Here is a 16557-nt window from a genome sequence, read left to right as displayed (position 1 = left end):
AGGCTGAGACCCAGGGCCCATCCCTTACCGGCGCAGGAGAAGTGCCCGCTCTGGATGGAGTAGCCTGTGCCGGGGTGAACCCAGCTCGTGGATTTGGTCTCATCGCTGCAAAAGACAAGGAGTGGGGCTGTCAGCACCCACGGGGGCCCAGGGAGCCCCCTCCCATCGCTGGGGAAGGGTCTTTGCAACACGAGTGACTTCGGCAGCCAGAGGAACGGAAGGAGCAGATTTTAGGGAACGAGGGGAACAGCACCCACCAGGCTGGGAGAGCGGAGAGCCCCAAGAAGAGAGAAGTGGGGAGAAAAGAGAGATGACTGCGTGTGATAGGTAAGCAGCCAGACGCAGAGGCTTGCAGCAGGGGGTGCCCCTCGTTCCCAGCCCAGACTAAGCCCCTGACCCCCTGCGGTCCCCCCAGCCAGGCGCCCGGCTCCCCTCGCACCCCAGCGTCAACCCCGTCCCCGCGGCAGCCCCCACACTCCCTGCGAGCTGCCAGGCAGGACCGTACTTGATGAAGAAGACGCGGCCGTCCCCACAGACGCCGTAGGTCCACCTGCCCGGCAGGTCCAACCAGTCGATGTCATCCCCCATGGGGGTGGCAGTGGGGGGTCCGGGCGGGGGCGGGGGGGGGGGCGCAGAGCAGCCCCGCGCTGCGAGGAGGGACGGCACCCGGCTTGGGAAGTGCCGAACAACTCTTGGTTCCCCCCAGGAGCAAACACTTGTTCAGCTCAGACCTTCCACCCAGACTCTGTTTGCTGCAAATAACCGAGGAGGGAGGGAAAAAAGAAAAAAAAAAAAAACCACCCCAACCAAACCCATCAACTTAACCCCCTCGGAGCCGGGTTGCCACCCTGCCTGCGAGCCGGGGTTCAGAGGGCACCCTCCCAGCGCCACGGCACGGCTCTCCAAATGACTCTTCGGGGCTAGCCCGTCACAGCTTCCTCCACTGCCTACTCAGTATAATTACCGTCAATTAACTCGGGGTGAGTAATTATGGAGTTGTTACTTCCCTCTCCTGTTCATTTTAAACAATGTCAAATTCTTCTCCCCGTCTGATCTCGCAGCCAAGCCGAGGCAGTATGTAGGGCACCCTGATGATTATCTGCAGCGCTTTCGGAGCTGCCCAATGGGTATTTTCTCTCTGCTTGTTCTTAGCCGTCAATTAAATGTCTTTTAAGGGGAAAGGTGGGGTCTGGGAGGCACCTGGGCTGGGTGACTGCGAAGGAGGCAATTGCCCTCGTGTCTCAGCGGCGCCTTTGCAAAGCTTCTCATGGCACAAGGAGAAAGATGCTGGTTCAGGAGAGGCCCGAGCGGTGGAAAGGAAGGAGCTGGTCCCCAAAGCAAGGAGGAAGGGGCTTGCCCTGCTGAGCTGAAACACATTCCTCACATCAGAGCAGTTTCTTGCTGGGATTTGGGGAAACCAGTTCACCTGAAGGCTCAGGAAGGCCCTTCCTATAGTGCTTTGAACCACTGGGTAAGAAAAACACGTCTGGTTAGTCCCGGTGAGCCCATGGGGAGAGCGTCCATCGGGACCCCAGAGCAGCAGGGAGCAATGTCACAGTCCTGGGCACCAGTTCACCTGGGAAAGCTCCATTTCGTGGGAGAAACGCTTGGCTGCAAACGGTGAGCCGAGCTCACGTCCTGCCTGCGCCGGGGTTGCAGCTTGAGGACTGCTCAGACCCCCACCTTGCAGCCCCAGCTGCGGGATTATGTTATGCATTAAATTTTTGCAAGATCGGGCTTTTTGCCTGGGTTTGGGCTGCCTGGGGATAGCGTTACAGCGAGCCTGCCCGCCTCAGTCAGGTTACGGTCACACCGGGGCGGCTGGGGAGTTGCCACCACCCTTATCACGTTTCCATCTGCCGAGCCGAACATCAATCACCGCTCGATTAACGACCACGGGAACTCCCGGGGCTTTGATGCTCCGATGCGCCCCGAGATTGGGGAGGTCACGGCCTGACCCCGAGGGAGGCAGCTTGGCTTCCCCCGCCTCCCCTCTGCCCCCGCGCCCTCGCAGGGTCTGCACGCAGGAGCCAAACCACGAAATCCCGGCGCTTAACGCTCACGGCCAAAGCTCAGGAGCCCACCAGCAGCTCGGGGCGGTGGTGCTTCATCTCAGGGCAACCCAAAAATGGACGGTTGCGGACAAAGCTGCCACATTAAACTCTTTCCATCGTGGGTTTTGGGGTTTTTTTGGGGGGGAAAATCCCCCAGCCAGCCCCGGCTGAGCGATGGCTTGCGGCACGTGCTGGCTCAAGGCAGGAAGAGCTTTATAAAGTCAAACGCGGCAAGAGGTCTGTTCCTAAGCTGCCCTAATCCTATTTCAGCGCCGGGGGAGGCACTGCGGGGATAACCACGGCGCTCCTGGAAACGACGGGTCCTCCCGGCCACCCTGCCTCTGCAGCCGCTTGCAGATGGGGTTTTCTTTACTGGGAGCAGCCTCTAAGCTGAGTCACAGCTCGCACCGGGCGTTAGTCCTCAGCACAAAGGTTTTGGGGACCCGGCTCTATGAGCGGCTCCAGGCACCGCTCCCGAAACTCCTCTGCGATCTCCCCGTCGCACAGCTTTCAGGACTGGGCTTTCCAAACCGATGCCCGTTTATTTATATCGATGTGAAACGGAAACCTGAAGAGAACCAGAATCGAACAAGGCCACCCTGCAGTCCCAGGGCTAGGGGCTCACTGTGCACGGCCCTCACCTTCCAGCCCGGGGCAAAACCTCCCCAGTTACCGCAGAGTTATTCTCACACGTACCTCGAGGGTATGCGGGATCAGGGTCCAGGCCAGATAAGCTCATCTGGTTCTAAAAGATTTCCTTCCTCCTCTAGCAAGCCCCAGGGAGGGATGCATTTTTCTGACCATACCTATTCTCAGCGTCCCCCTCGTCCCCCTCGCTTGTCCCTGGCAATTACAGGGGACGGACTCATCAGACACTCACATCAGAAAGAAGGAGCTAGTGCAGCCCCCAGGGTAAATAGCGCTGAGGTTCTTGGAGGGCTTTGTAGGACCTTCAGCCAAGAATCCCAAGCAGCTCCAGGCTCTCTCCTGCCAGGTAAATAAATCAGCTTTTATTGCTTTCCACAAGAGAATTTTTCCCCCTCTTTCTTTCTATCTTAATCCAATGGAAATTCAAAGGGGAAATACCAGCAGGGCCTTTTGTTTTCATTTGGTTTAAAATCCTTTTAAAAACTCCTTGTTCACAACCACCCAGGTTAGGAAGGAAGGGGACAGCAAGCAGGCACACACCGAGGTTTTCTTTGCAAAACCACCCACATTCAGTGTTTCTACTGATGGTCCCAGGGAGGTTCCCACAGCACCGGGCATCGCCACCTCTGCCCCGTGTCCTTCCTTTAGCAGGGACACAGAGGGACTGGGAAGCCACCAAGGGGACCGTCCTGAGAGCAAAAAAGAAAAATAAATAGATTTTTGTTGGGACCAGGCACAGGGAGGAGACGGCGAAGGAAACCCAGCAGATGTATTTGCTACATCAAGAAACAGCCCCAGCACATCAGCCATCGTCTGGAGACGCGCGGCTGCTGGCAAGCCCAGGGGCACCAGGTCACCCTTGTGCGTGAGACGCTGGTTTGGGCAGAAGGATTTCACTCGCCAGCGTGCCAAGAGCAGCCCAGCACCGCGGTTGCCACGAATCATCCACCTCCTCCTCCATCCACGCAGCGCCGAGCCTTCGCTTCCAGCCCCGGCGGGACCACGCGGAGAACAAAAGGCAAAGGGAGCGAAGCCCGCGGGAAAGGGCTGCTCTGGGTGAGCAACGGCGCGACCCAGGCCCCGCTGCGGCTTCGTTGTGGTCAGAGGGGACGCCTGGCCCCGTTGCTGCCCGGCCCCCAACCCATCGTGGGTGACCCGCCCTGCGGAGGAAAGCCGAGGAAGGAGGTTTCCTGCGTGGAGCCCGCGTGGGTCAGACGTTAGGAATGTCACGAAACCGGGCGCTTCTGCAGGGGAAGGGATGGTCATGGCACTTGTCCCACATTTGTCCGTCCCGCCCTGGTGCTCACGGCAGAGCCAGGCGGCACAGCACCTTCGGGCCACCGCGGAGGGATGGGTGGGAGGGGGGTCTGTGGTGGGCGACAGCCGGGGGACCCGGTGGGCCAGAGGTGCCTTGGGGTGGTGGTGGCCCCGGCAGCGTTGCCGGCTGCGAGTCCCGCGCTGCCGTACGGTTCTGGCACCATCTCCTGGACAAAAGCTTCCCCAGAAACAAGAGCAGCCATGCAGCCGCAGAGCCAGCCAGGCGCTTCCAGCGGGCTCAACCTGGTGCACCCCAAGACGGGCGTTGTGCCCCCTCCTCGACCGTCAGCAGACAAGAGACTGCAGTCTGCTCCCCGTAACTTCAAGCCGTCATCTCCTCCCTCCCCTCGACTCCAATCCAACTGCTCAAAGGCCCCACCTGGGAGCCAGGCTGGGGACACGATGGCCGTCGCACCACCGTACCGGGGCAGGCAGGAGCACGCTGCTCCCTCTCGGCTTTCCCAGCTGGAGCCGAGAGACCAGTAATCACCTCGAGTGAAAGCGAGTTGCTAAGCAAAAAAAGCTAATTGCTTCACATTCTTTATGTCTGGTTGTAAACGGCTTGTAATTTGATAGATGGTGCCAGGGAACGCCGCTGCCGGGAGCACTGGTGGGTGCTGCTCAGTGGATCCTACCGGGCTGGTAAGCCGGGGGAGCCCAGACACCCAGATTGCAAGCAGATGTTTAACAGCCTTTTATCACCAATCTGAGTAACACATTTACCACCAGGCACGGCAAGCCACCGCTCCCACATCCACCCCGAGAACTCCAAACCCTCAGTACGGCTCGTTACCATAGCTTCCAACAGCCGGCATGGGAGGAGGCATGGAAAGGCGCCAGCAGAACATCCCTCCAGCTCTAGAAGTGAAATCTTTTTAACCTGCTCCTGCTTCCCCTCTGCCAAAAGCCTTGCTTAACCTCAGATCTGGCCCAAATCATCTCAGCAACCTGAAACGGCAGGCCTCAAACACGCAGCAGGATGCATGAGAAGGAAAGGGGAAAAGGTGCTGAATCCAAAACGTCCCTGCTGGGGCTTTGTTTCTGCTCAGCACAAAGTTCCTGTGAGAGGCCTGGGACTGCATCCCAACTGCTGGCAGCCGAAGGCAGCTCCTCTCTGCATGCAAAAGGGGCTGCTGCAGTCGGTAGCTGTCTTCTGTTTCTGACGAGGGCTCTCGGGGACGGGGAAGGAATCTGGCCGGCGTCTCCCACGGAGCAGCTCGCACCGAGCTGCCACCGCACAAACCTCCCCAGACCCACTGAGCATCAAAGGTCCAAGCAGGACCTTTCTTTGCTCCGTAGTATCAGTTATTCCACATGGCAGCTACCTTCTCTAAAGACGGGTGTTTAGATTTAGCTTAAGATAGGGCCACCCAGAGCCGTCCGGACTGTATCTGTGCCCAAGACAGCAGGAATTTATCTTTAGCAGCTTCGTGGCGCTAGCTGGTGGGCTACTGCACCCCCGGGTTGTCCCTTGAACCAGTAAACTGCTGAGAAAGACCTTTCCCACAGCCGCTGCAAAGCTTTGACTCCAGCCTGCTGGAGCTGGATACCCTAAGTGAGTGTTTTTCTACAGGCAGGGGGTTTGCTGGAGCGTATTTTTTGGGAGAAGCAACACACGCAGCGATTGCAAGAGGAAGGACGGAGAAGAGAGTTCATGGGTCTAGCAAAACGCCACCCACCATCCTGAAAACAACAGGCAGGCAAGGGAAGGAATGAACAGCCGCTGCGCTGCCACTGAGCCGTGTTTTTATTGCTAACAGTCTTATCGTGAGCATTAGCAGGAGGGGCAGATGGGCGCCTGCTGCTAATGGACTCTAATACTTTATACCCTCAAGACTAATGGACGGATTTTACAAGATTTCATTTCGCCACCACACACGCTGAACTAAACCTTGGATGAGATCCGAGTTGCAGCCCATCGGGTGGAGGCCGCGGGGCTGGAAAGAGGCAGACTCTCCCTGGAATCGCAACCGCGTCGTGATTCACAGTGTCATTGCCTTCTCCTGCCTCCCAGTTTCAGAAGAAACTTGCTTTCGTGGGACCAAACCAGCTCCGCAGCACCATGAATTTGCAAATGGCGTTTTAGTGGATGCAGTCAGGAGCGACTACAAAAATAGCAGCTTATTTACTCCCCGTGTGCTTTGCTGACAAACAAGTTCTTAAGTCCCGTGGAGAAGATACAGCTACCAGAGCAAGAAACAATTCTGCTCAAACACAGATAAATTGTCAACTAAACTCCAACTGCAGACCTCGGTACTGATAGAATAAAGAAATCCCAGCAGGCTTTCTACATTCCAGATGGCATCTGGATGCACTGCCAGATACACAGGAGCTTTCATTTAGCACAGTAACTGTGTTTCTTTCAGCTAGCTCAGTGAATAAAGAGAAATTGCAATATTCATTTTTAAGGCAGACTTTAGCAGAACAGGTGAAAGCGACTTTAAAAACCCACCAGAATTACGCCCACCACGCTCAGCTTCGCTCACCATTTTCAACAGAGTGTTGCAGGAAGTTCAAACGTTTTCCCTCATCTAATCCAGCAGCTTTCTACCCACGAGACGCTTCCAGAAACCAATGCTGCCCGGCCAAGATGCAAGCACGGGGTGAAAGGTGGCCTGTGCCCCCAGACAGGAGCAAAGAGCTCACGGTGCCGCTCCAGCGCCCAGCTCTAAGCAGCACTTGAACGTGAAAGCTCTGCCCCCCAAAACGTCGCCCTAGAAGAGGTGTGACCTGAGACTCCTACGCCATGAGCCCATCATCCACGGAGCAGCGCTGCTGGTGACACTCTGGTGACACTGGTCACCAGAACTGCTGCTCCGGAGGAAGCTCATCAGCAGGGTTTTGGCCAAGGCCAACATCCTCCTGCCCATCCAGGCCAACCTCCTTCCCCACCGAGCCCCTGGGAACCCCCCGGAAAAGCCAACTTGCGCCTACAAACCCCTCCAGGCACCCTCGCCCCATCACTCCGCGACACAAAGCCCACGTCTCGTCACTACCCTGGTCTGCGGTGGCACTTCCAGCCTCCTCCTTCCCACCCGCGGTCCCACCCAGCCCCAGCCGAGGGGCACAACGCCCCGGAGAGCACCCAGCTCCGCCGAAATTATGGTTCTCCCTAATCTAAAAACCACGGAGCGACCGACGCAGCAACAAAAACCACCCTTCATTAAAAATAATGACGCCGGGGAACGCTGCGCAGGATGAGGCGTCACCATTCGCATGGTCCGAGCTCCTCACGGGCCACGGCCCGCCGGCTCGCGAGCCCACGAACGAGGGAACAAATTATTTGCCGCATCAGAGGCCAACGCCACACGGCGCCACACAGGGCAGCGTCCCAGCTCTTCATCACAGAAAGATCAGACGTTTGGCACCCTCGAGTCACCTCCGCTCACAAGGTGACACCTCAAATTTGTTTCAGCGCAAAGCCTGAAAATACTTCAAAAAAAAAACCCAACCACCCCTGAAATACCTCCAAACCCAAGCAGCGTTTGTATTCAAAGTTATGCTAATCGGTGATCTCAATACTCAGCTTCAAGTAGGGCAACAAAACATTAACAGCCCTGCTTGCACCAAGCCAGCACCCAATTTGCATACAACTAATTGCAGCTTTGTGTTTCAGATGAAAAGCTTCGTCAGGACAAGGAGCCCGCACGCTCCCGCATTCCCTGGGAGGGCAGGAACTCCCCATCACCTCCTCCGAAACACCAAAGGTGAGGAAAGGGATTTAATATTCTCATAAAGCCGAACATACCTGCACAAACCATGTTCTGAGTCACCCAACACCTCCCCTAAGTGCTTTCAAAGACAAACAATGGGGCATTATCTTGCAAATATCTTTATTACAATTTACAGATTAGTTCTGAATAGTTTTATTATGTACAGAAATATAACTTTAGATATAAAAACCCAACAAACTCGACACAAATCAATTAAAATCTGTATAAAGCCAATGCTGAAGGTTTTCTAACTTTCTCTAAATTATACAAAAATAAAATCTGATAGTTACAGTTTTGATTTAAAGTTCAACAAGTGTTATTGTTTACGGTCTCACTCGAAGCACTTACACATGGACATATCCTGCACGACCTTTTTAAGATACGTGACAGGGAAAATGGTGACAACCAAGCTTAGCTTGCTTCTCAGACACGTTCACGGCGGTGAATTTAGTGTTCTTCTCCTACCACCTTACACCGGGCACTCTGGAAACATGAGGTCAGGGGGTGGGAAACGCTCACCCAAGCAGGTACATCTCAGTGAGAACCAGCAGTGTCAGAACACTGTCCTTGACACACTGCAGCCTGGGGGGGGAAAAAATAACTTCTCAGCTGTTCGAAGCACTTTGGAAGTGGCAGTTTTCAATCGAGTTTAGATCCAATTTGTCCGTTCTGCCCCTTCCCAGCCGTAGCCTTTTCCCAAGCCTCTGCCAACAGCGGACCAGTGTCGGCAGGTGTGAACCCACCCCGCCCTGAAGCTGCTTGCAAGCACCAGTAAACCAGGCGAGCTGGGCAGAGGAACTGAAGCACCAATGGGTTCTCCAAGACTGGAGAAACTCGGAGAGTCAGGGAAAAATGAAGAGAGTATCTAGGTTTCAGCAAGAGCAACGAACAGCATTTTTACCTATCAGCCACACTGGGACCGTAAGTCGACGCATTTTCTATCATAATTCTACACTTCTCAGCCCCCAGGCTTTTTCCTCAACAAAAAAACAGAATCCCTGTGATACAGGAAAATGAACTCCTAAAAATTAAGAAGTTATTTCACAGGATCCGCGGGCATCCGAGAACCACAATTTCAGAACTAAAACTACCTTTTGTAGGAAATGACAATCCAAATTGGGTTTTTTTATGCCATGAGGATGAAAAAGAACGTTGCTGCATTGCTTTCAAGCAGCCAGGCTGTAAGGCTGCCTGAGTTTTGCCTCTATTTGAACTTCACAGGGCAACTCCAGTGGAGTTCACAGTAGACCCTCCGAATTTCCTAATCCTAACTTGTAGCAGAGAAAGGTAATCCTTCAAGTCAAACAAACACTTCATGAAATAAGAAGAAACCAAAAACCTCCGAAAGTTGTGACAGAAAAAGATCACATGATAGAGCGGAGGATTGAGTAAAGCTCTGTGAAGCTCTTCTCTCCGTGTAGCTGCCATTTTCTTTCAAATTAAAAATTGAAGTCATTAATGAGATGATGGATCTGAAGGGTTTTCAGGTTTCTCCCCCTCGAAGGTGTCACAATTCTTGTCAGCTGAACGGACCAAGCAGCAAATGATTTTATTCACTCAACTTCATGCAAACAGACACAAATTCTTTGATGTTTGGTATCGATTCCATTGCATGACCTCACACCTGCTTGGGTAACAGCCACACAACATCCTTCAGCTCCAAACACACATCCCCATGCTGCTGCTTTTTTTATTTTGACTGAAACAACAATTAAACATTTTAAGTTAGGAACATAAATTAGGAGTGTTTTCCTTCCACTGAGGACCTCAACTTTCAGACCCCAAACGTGAAATGTTATTTTGGTACCAGACGAACAAAAGTGCAGACGCAGAGGTATTAATACTGGCTTTTGGTAAAGAACACAGCGATTTGTAGCCTTAGATTTCCCTAAGTCAAAGCTAACTCTCCTTACGAGTACCAGAACAAGCATACCAGATAAAGAGGAAGAATCCTCCACTTCAATCCATCTTCAGAAAGTGGATTTAATTACAACAAAGTTCCTCTAAGATTAACTTAAGAACTAGGGGCTAAGTTCCCTGTGCCTGGCCAGGGAACTCAATCAGCCACAGCCTCGATATGTACCTTGAAGCTTTCACTCTTGATTGGGTTGAGGCCTTTCCTTGCCCCGAAAGCCAAGAGGTTTGGTGCACAAGCAGCCCATGCCCTTTGGAACAGTACTGGGTAAAGGTATTATTTAAATAAAGCCAAACCAAAGGGCTCGTAGTGCACCAGAGTTCCCCTGTATCCCCCAGTGTGCTGGACTGAAATATCAAGACACCAAAGCATTACACAAACACTCACACACTAGGTGACATGCAAAACTGGGACCTTAAAAGGAAGGAATAAAGGATCTGCTTTGCACAGGAAAGTTAACGTTACCAGCTAACGAAATTTCGAGACTTTTGTACAAGTTAGAGAAAATGGAGAACCACAAGGAAGTAGCACATACCTCTAGAAACTTTAAATCAAAACTGCAATAACTAGGTTCTGAGCCCCATAAATATTTCCTTCAAAATAGGTTTTACTTTTTCAAAGTGCAAAAATCCAACTTAATAGTCACCACTTCTCCACATACGGCAGACAAGGCATTTTTGGAATGGATTTGACCTAACGCAGTCCGTTTCTCAAGTGGTACTTAAAAGGAATGCAATTAAACCACCCTCACCCTTGATGATACTCAAAAGATTTTATCTGGCTATCAAAATGGGACACACAGGGATATTTGTTGGCTGAATATCAAACTGGGAAAGAAGTGTTCAAATCCCACTTCTCTCCCCGTTTCAAAATAGCACGTGCAGCTGCCACTTCTTGTTTTGAAGACACTGTTGAGTGCTTAGGGTCACACAGCTACCAGATCTGTTAAGGTGCTAGAAGAGATCAACCCTCTTGTAGGAGGTTTCCTGGAGTCTATTAAACACTCGCTGTCTATGCTCCGTGGTGAAGCAGTATCCTATGGCTTCTTCTGTTTCTTGGATACGTTTCTGGAACCTGCACCCATCTCGTGCAAGCTCTTCCCAGGGTCCTTTACGATCCTCCTCGCTGCTCACGTAATACTCGGTCACTTCTTCAAGGAAGGTTACCTGGAAAAGACAAGGCATTTCGACAAGGCATTAGCCAAACGCTCACGCAAAGGAGCTTAATACCTATCTGCAGAGACGATTTCACATTTTTAACAGAAGTTTTAAAATGCCTAAAATAGCAAAAAGCCTCTGATACGCTACCAGTTCGTGCCAGGTCCCTGCACCACCACAGTGTATTTCACCTCTCGGCTTTAAAAGCAACCAGACGCTGAGTTCCCCTCCACCAAAAGCAGCGCCCCAAGTACTACAGCTCCTGAACTGCAGCCTGAGGGGCCTCTTTAGGCTGACGGCAGATCACACCATGTTCCCTGTGAAGTAACACCCCCCAGTATCACCACTGTACACAGACACAGTTCAAGCAGGTCACTCAGTGGGACAGGCCAGGACACACACTCAGGGCTAGAAATATGCTGCCGGCCAACACCTCCGATTACTTAAGCTTACATCATAAAAAAAGGCAGAATCGTTGTTCTGTAAAGTAAGGGATCACGTGAGTCAGCTGGTGCCTCAGCACCAGGAAAAGAAATGCCACGGTGCTACAGGCAAGGAAGCAACACTCAGCGCTGCGTGACTGAACAACCGGGATCACATTCCACTGTGCTTAAGGTCACGCAAGGGGAGGAAGTCAAAGTCACTGCACTTTAAAATACATGTGACAGCTTTCACTCTTCGCTATTTTTAAGAAGTATTCATCTATTTTAAGAAAACAAAGAAACTTATAGGCTCAGGATCTAAACTTTACAGTATTTAGACTATTACTATACTAAGGATTTAAGTCTTTCTGTTATCAAGTGACAAGCAGAAGCCAGAGTATTTCAGGCTCCTACTGAATGACATACTGCTTTTCATCTAGCTGTACAACAAGCACATAACTGAAGGACAAAGCTGTCAGCACCCATCAACTCTCAGACTAGGACCAATTCTTGAAGACAACCCCAACACTGTGGTTACAGGTGACTCCACTGGATTTGCTGCAGAACAGCTACCGCTAGGTCAGGAAATTCCGTGGGGAGGTACAAAACCCTTGCTGCCCCATTCCTACGTTTTATTAACACAGAACCCGAGTTTCACACTCAGTTCATGCTAACACAACGAGGGTAGAGCGAGGTTGCTTTCTGTGGTAGAGCCATCCTCCAACCTTCACAGAAAACAGCAAGACAACAGTTTGGGAAGAGATGAGCTACAGGAATATCAGCAGTCGAGGACACAGAGCCACAAGAGGCTGCACTGAAGGCAACCCCTGATTCTAGTGCAGTGACCCCAAATTACTGCCGAGCTGTCTGTGAAAGCAGGGGCATCAGACCCCATGCTGCTAACCCAAAAGCCAGCAAAACACTCCCAGGTTTTACGACTTTCCACACAGGAATGCTGCTGCTGTTTGACTGCAAGATGCCAGATAGGAAATCCCCTTGAGCAGGACGAAGGACTCAGGATTTCCAGGGAACGCCTGGTCACTGCCTGGCAACCTCTGCTCCGTTTTGCAGACAGATCTAATTAAGTACCTGCTTTCAGGCCCACGGAGCTGTTACATCAGCCCATCCCTTTATGAGCTCCTACCTTACAGCCTTTTTACATCAGTCTGAGGCACCCTTGGGCACAATTACGGGATTTTGTAACATCACGCTCCATATTGCACCTAGATCATCGTTCTTTCACCACGTCAACAGATTACACAGAGTAAAACCGACACATTAGTGAAAAAGCCGCTACTGTTAAAGCTACATCCCCGACAGGCAACAAGGCTCTAGGTCACAGCAGCGTGAACCCACAGGAGGGCTCGCCGGTGCTACCTTGCAGCATTTCACACAGATGCTGCCAGTTACCAAGGGCCTCCTGCAGGATCCATTTAACTCTGAGCGTTTTCCACTTTCATTAAAATACAATCGTTTGTCCTGTGCGAACCACTATGTCTGTAAAGCGCCACCTGCCCCAGCAAAAACAGGCATGAAGTTACCTCCAAGCCAGACTCGCAATTAAAGGAGCAAACACATCCCTCCGCTCTAAGAACGCTAAAGCATTACACAAATTTTCTATTTTGTTATGCTCGTGTGCTACCCTGGGACTCGGTAACGCAGGTTATTATTCGTCCAGACATCTGAAGTGTCAGGCAAGCCTCAGACATGCCTGAAAAGCCATCTTGTGCCTCTGCAACGTCACAAAACTTTGTAAGAGGACGAATTTGTTACTACTCAGGTGAATCCTAGCACACGTCTTAAAAGTTTAAGGCACAACCCCCCATAAATACATTACACGGCCAGTTCGTGGTCAAAAGCCCAGTTCCAGATCACATCTTTTTTTATCAACGACTGCGGAGTTATAACAGTCTCTTAAATGGAAATATTTTTGCTTTGTACTTCAGAGGTTTAGTGTAGCACGGGTTAACCCACAACAGAAGAGCTCCTCCTACTCCAAAAGCCGTTTGTACTCAAGCAGGCTTGTCAAGTCCTAAAACGTTTACAATGCTTTAAGTATCAGTTACACTATGTGGGTGGAAAGTCCTAAAATAGTTTATCGACATTACACGTAACAGAAAGAGGTACTTGCCAGAAGAAAAACTGACGTCACAGTTGTGTTCCTCTTGGCAACGAAAACTACGTTACAACACAAATACAAAACGAACTACATCTTAAAAGGAAAATACAACTTCTGATCTAGAAAAGGAATTTAAAGAAGTTATCTGCCCTGCGTCACTGAATTATGAAGTCTCCCATGACGTGTAAAGGATGAGGCACACTCATTTCAGTCAAATAATTAAACCATAAGCTCACGGGGGCATGATCGGCCTAGTGCCGGGGCTGGAATCACGCCAGAAGCGACCCCACCCACCCACACACTGACCAGCGCAACGTGGGTTTGTTGTTTTGGTTTTTTAGCACCCCCAAAACACAAAAACATAAACAAAGTGTATACCTTTTTCTGCTTGGTACTTCTACTTTTCCCATCAGAAAGAATGCCATGCTGCACAAAGTCAGTGAGCTCACAGCTACGGTTTTCCAGCTGCACCCGACAGACAGTTAAGTGACTATGCTCAGAAGTGACCAAACTCGGCCTCTCTGCTCCTTTTAAATCAGGCGTCCCTTTCTTCTCTGCTGTTTGAAAGGCTGCCTTGAAATTTAACGGATTATATGGATCATCTGAGGTACAGAACGAGTTCCAAAGTTTCAAGTTTTCTGTCTCGTCCACACTGCTACAGTCCCACTCGTCCTCCTCTTCAGAACTAGGCTGAGGAGAGCCTGAGGACTCTTCTGCCCATGAAGAATCTTCTTCTTCCTCCTCCTCCTCCTCACCCACATCTGACATATCCTTTCCTGGATCGCTGGAAGATGTCTGAATGGTGGCTGTGAAGTTCTGAGGGTTGTACGGGTCCAAACTGTAGAAGGAATTCCAGAGATGAAGCCTTTCCCCGTCCTGGCTCCCCTCTGAATCCGACTGGAGTCCTTCGCTATCAAACCCGTCGTCATCATCATCCCAGTCTTCCTCATCATCTGCACTGTCCTCCCCACTGGAAATTCCTCCTATGATATAGTCTATTAATTTATTCGCACAGGCAGGTCTGGCCGAAACTGGAAGGTTTTGCTCTGTTTCGGAGTCCTCATCATCCTCTTCAGTCGAGGCTTCCCTCTCAAGTGCCTCCTCAGCTGAACTCCTTATCCCCTCCTGCTCCAAGGGGCCACCTCCAAGTTGTCTCCTCGAGTCGCTCGGCTCCTCGGGACGCTTCAACTCCCCGGCATGGCACCGCTGCTCCCGCCGTCCCTCTACTTCTTCTTGACAAACGCCCTTGTGCTGCTGCTGCTGCTCCTCCTCCAGGCTGTGATAGCCGTGGTCCGGGTCTGGCACGGCCAGGCCACCGCTCGCCAAATGCCACCGCTGGAGAAAAGCCAAGCGCTTGCTGCGGAGAAACTCAACCTCCGGCAAGCCGCTCCGGGCGGGGCAGCCTCGCCAGGCCTTCGCAGGAACCTCTGCTCGCAGGGGCTGGGGCAGATGGCTCTTGTCGGAGCAGCAAGCCGGGCCCTGCTCTGGGCCCAGCACGTACAAGTCCACACGCGACACGGGGAAGGACACCATGCTGCTCCGCACCACCCCGGCTCCCCAGACAGCCGGCGGTGATTCCGTGCCACCCTCTCGCTCCTTCTCCAGGGGCTCCTCCGGCCACGGCAGCGTCTCCTCAGCCCAGTCCAGCGAGGCGGCCGGCTCCGACAGCAGCACCAGCGGCGGCTGGGGGCCCTTAGCGGGCCCGGTGGCCGGGCAGAGGGCACTGCTCAGCGCAGGGCCGGGCAGCAGCCGCTGCAGCAAAGCGGACAGCGGGGAGAGGAGCCGCGACATCAGCCGCAGCCAAGAGAAGGGCGGGCTCGCCTGGGGCGAGGCTCCGGCGGGGGCCGCGATGGGCCCGGCCAGCTTAGGCCAGGCCGCGGCGAAGCCCAGGCGGGCCCGCCCCAGGCCGGGGCCGGCGCGTTCCCGGCCGCTCGGCTCCATAAGCGGCGGCGGCGGCGGGCAGAGGAGGCTCTTCAGCGTTCCCAGCGGTGCGGTCGGGCCTGCGGAGCGGCGCTCCGTCGAGGGGCTGCGGGGTAGCGGGCGAGGCAGGCGGCGGGCGGCTTCGCTCGGGTACTCGACTCCATCCTGCTGCGGGCGGCGGCACAAAATGGCGGCGCGGGGGCGAGCGCAGACGCCTCAACCCGCCCGCGGCCTGCGCAAGCCCCCAGGGGGCGGGGCGCGCCCCACGCGCAGGTGCCTGCCCGCCTCTGGATCGTCACAGAGCGCCGCCGCCCCTCATTGGGCACAGGCGCGGCGTCACAAAGCCTCCGCCCCCTGGGGGGCAGTCTCCAGGGCGGAGGCCCCGCCCCTCTCCTCGCGTGGGGATTGCATCAGCCGGAGGGCGCCCGGCGCCGCGCGGCAGCGCCCCCTCTGGCAGCGGGGCGGCCTCGACCGGGGCCACCCGGGCCGGGCCCCGGGCCTAACCCCGGGCCTAACCCCGGGCCTAACCCCGAGCAAGGCCGCGATAAACCGGGCCAGGGTGGCCAGGGGCAGCTGCCCGGTATCCCAGAACCCGCCAGCGGCAGCGTGGGGCCGCGGGGCTGCTCCACCCGGCTGCCCACCCGCTGTCGGTGTTGCCCAGCCATTCGGGTGCACCCATCGGGCGGGTAACGATGGCCGAGGGGGTAATTACCGGGGTGACGAGGTCCCCGAGTGTGCCAACGGGGTGGTGCCTGCGGACCGAGGGAGCCACGTTCCCCCCCCCCCCAGGACTCAGCCTCCTGGGCCCCGCGGCAGGCAGAGGTGCGGGCAGAGGTGCGGGCAGAGGTGCAGGCAGAGGTGCAGGCAGAGGTGCAGGCAGGGCCCACGCGCCACCCCGTGCGTTTCATCTCCTTTATTTCCACGCCACCATGTTACAGGCAGGAGGGTCCCGACCGCGGGAGGGTGCCACCTCCAGCAGCCCCAGCCGCCGGTGGGGCCAGGCTGCTCCCCCCCCCTCCCCAGCCCTCCGCCTCCCGCTAGATACAATATTTAAAACTTTTAATATAAAGGTTAAGTTCATTATTCTCGATCCTGAGAAACATTTCGTCCGTTTACGGAGCTCTCGCTGTAAACAAAGCACCACAGGCACCAAGCCCGCACCCCGGCGCAGGCGTCCCCGACTCTGGGGCCGGACGGCAGACGAGGAGGCGAATGTCCTCACCGGCACGGGGACGGGAAGGCTGGCCGGTGGTCCCTTTCCCGTGGCATTTGGTGGTGTGGGGGGGGGGGAT

At 53.9% G+C, this 16557-nt stretch overlaps 2 protein-coding genes across 2 annotated transcripts in view; both read right to left on the bottom strand.

Moving 5' to 3' along the window:
• The window catches only part of PLEKHA6 (pleckstrin homology domain containing A6), a 50551-nt gene extending 49963 nt beyond the window's left edge, over nucleotides 1-588 (bottom strand). The window contains exons 1-2 of the mRNA XM_086476585.1: nucleotides 506-588; nucleotides 29-105 (exon numbers count right to left, since the gene is read on the bottom strand). Coding sequence (XP_086332711.1) covers nucleotides 29-105; nucleotides 506-588 — 160 coding nt within the window. The remainder of the gene's footprint in view (nucleotides 1-28; nucleotides 106-505) is intronic.
• Nucleotides 589-7835: 7247 nt separating this feature from the next.
• PPP1R15B (protein phosphatase 1 regulatory subunit 15B) lies at nucleotides 7836-15301 on the bottom strand. Its single transcript, XM_009949226.2, has 2 exons — nucleotides 13724-15301; nucleotides 7836-10813 (listed from the first exon to the last, which is right to left on the bottom strand). The coding sequence occupies exons 1-2, from the start codon at nucleotides 15284-15286 to the stop codon at nucleotides 10601-10603; spliced, it is 1776 nt and encodes a 591-aa protein (XP_009947528.2). The 5' UTR covers nucleotides 15287-15301; the 3' UTR covers nucleotides 7836-10600.
• Between the last annotated feature and the right edge of the window lie 1256 nt (nucleotides 15302-16557).

Source organism: Leptosomus discolor, chromosome 21, assembly GCF_034619465.1.
Source record: "Leptosomus discolor isolate bLepDis1 chromosome 21, bLepDis1.hap2, whole genome shotgun sequence".
Taxonomy (NCBI): Eukaryota; Metazoa; Chordata; class Aves; order Leptosomiformes; family Leptosomidae; genus Leptosomus; species Leptosomus discolor.
Note: the sequence above shows the minus strand (reverse complement) of the source record. Positions and strands in the feature narration are given on the sequence as shown.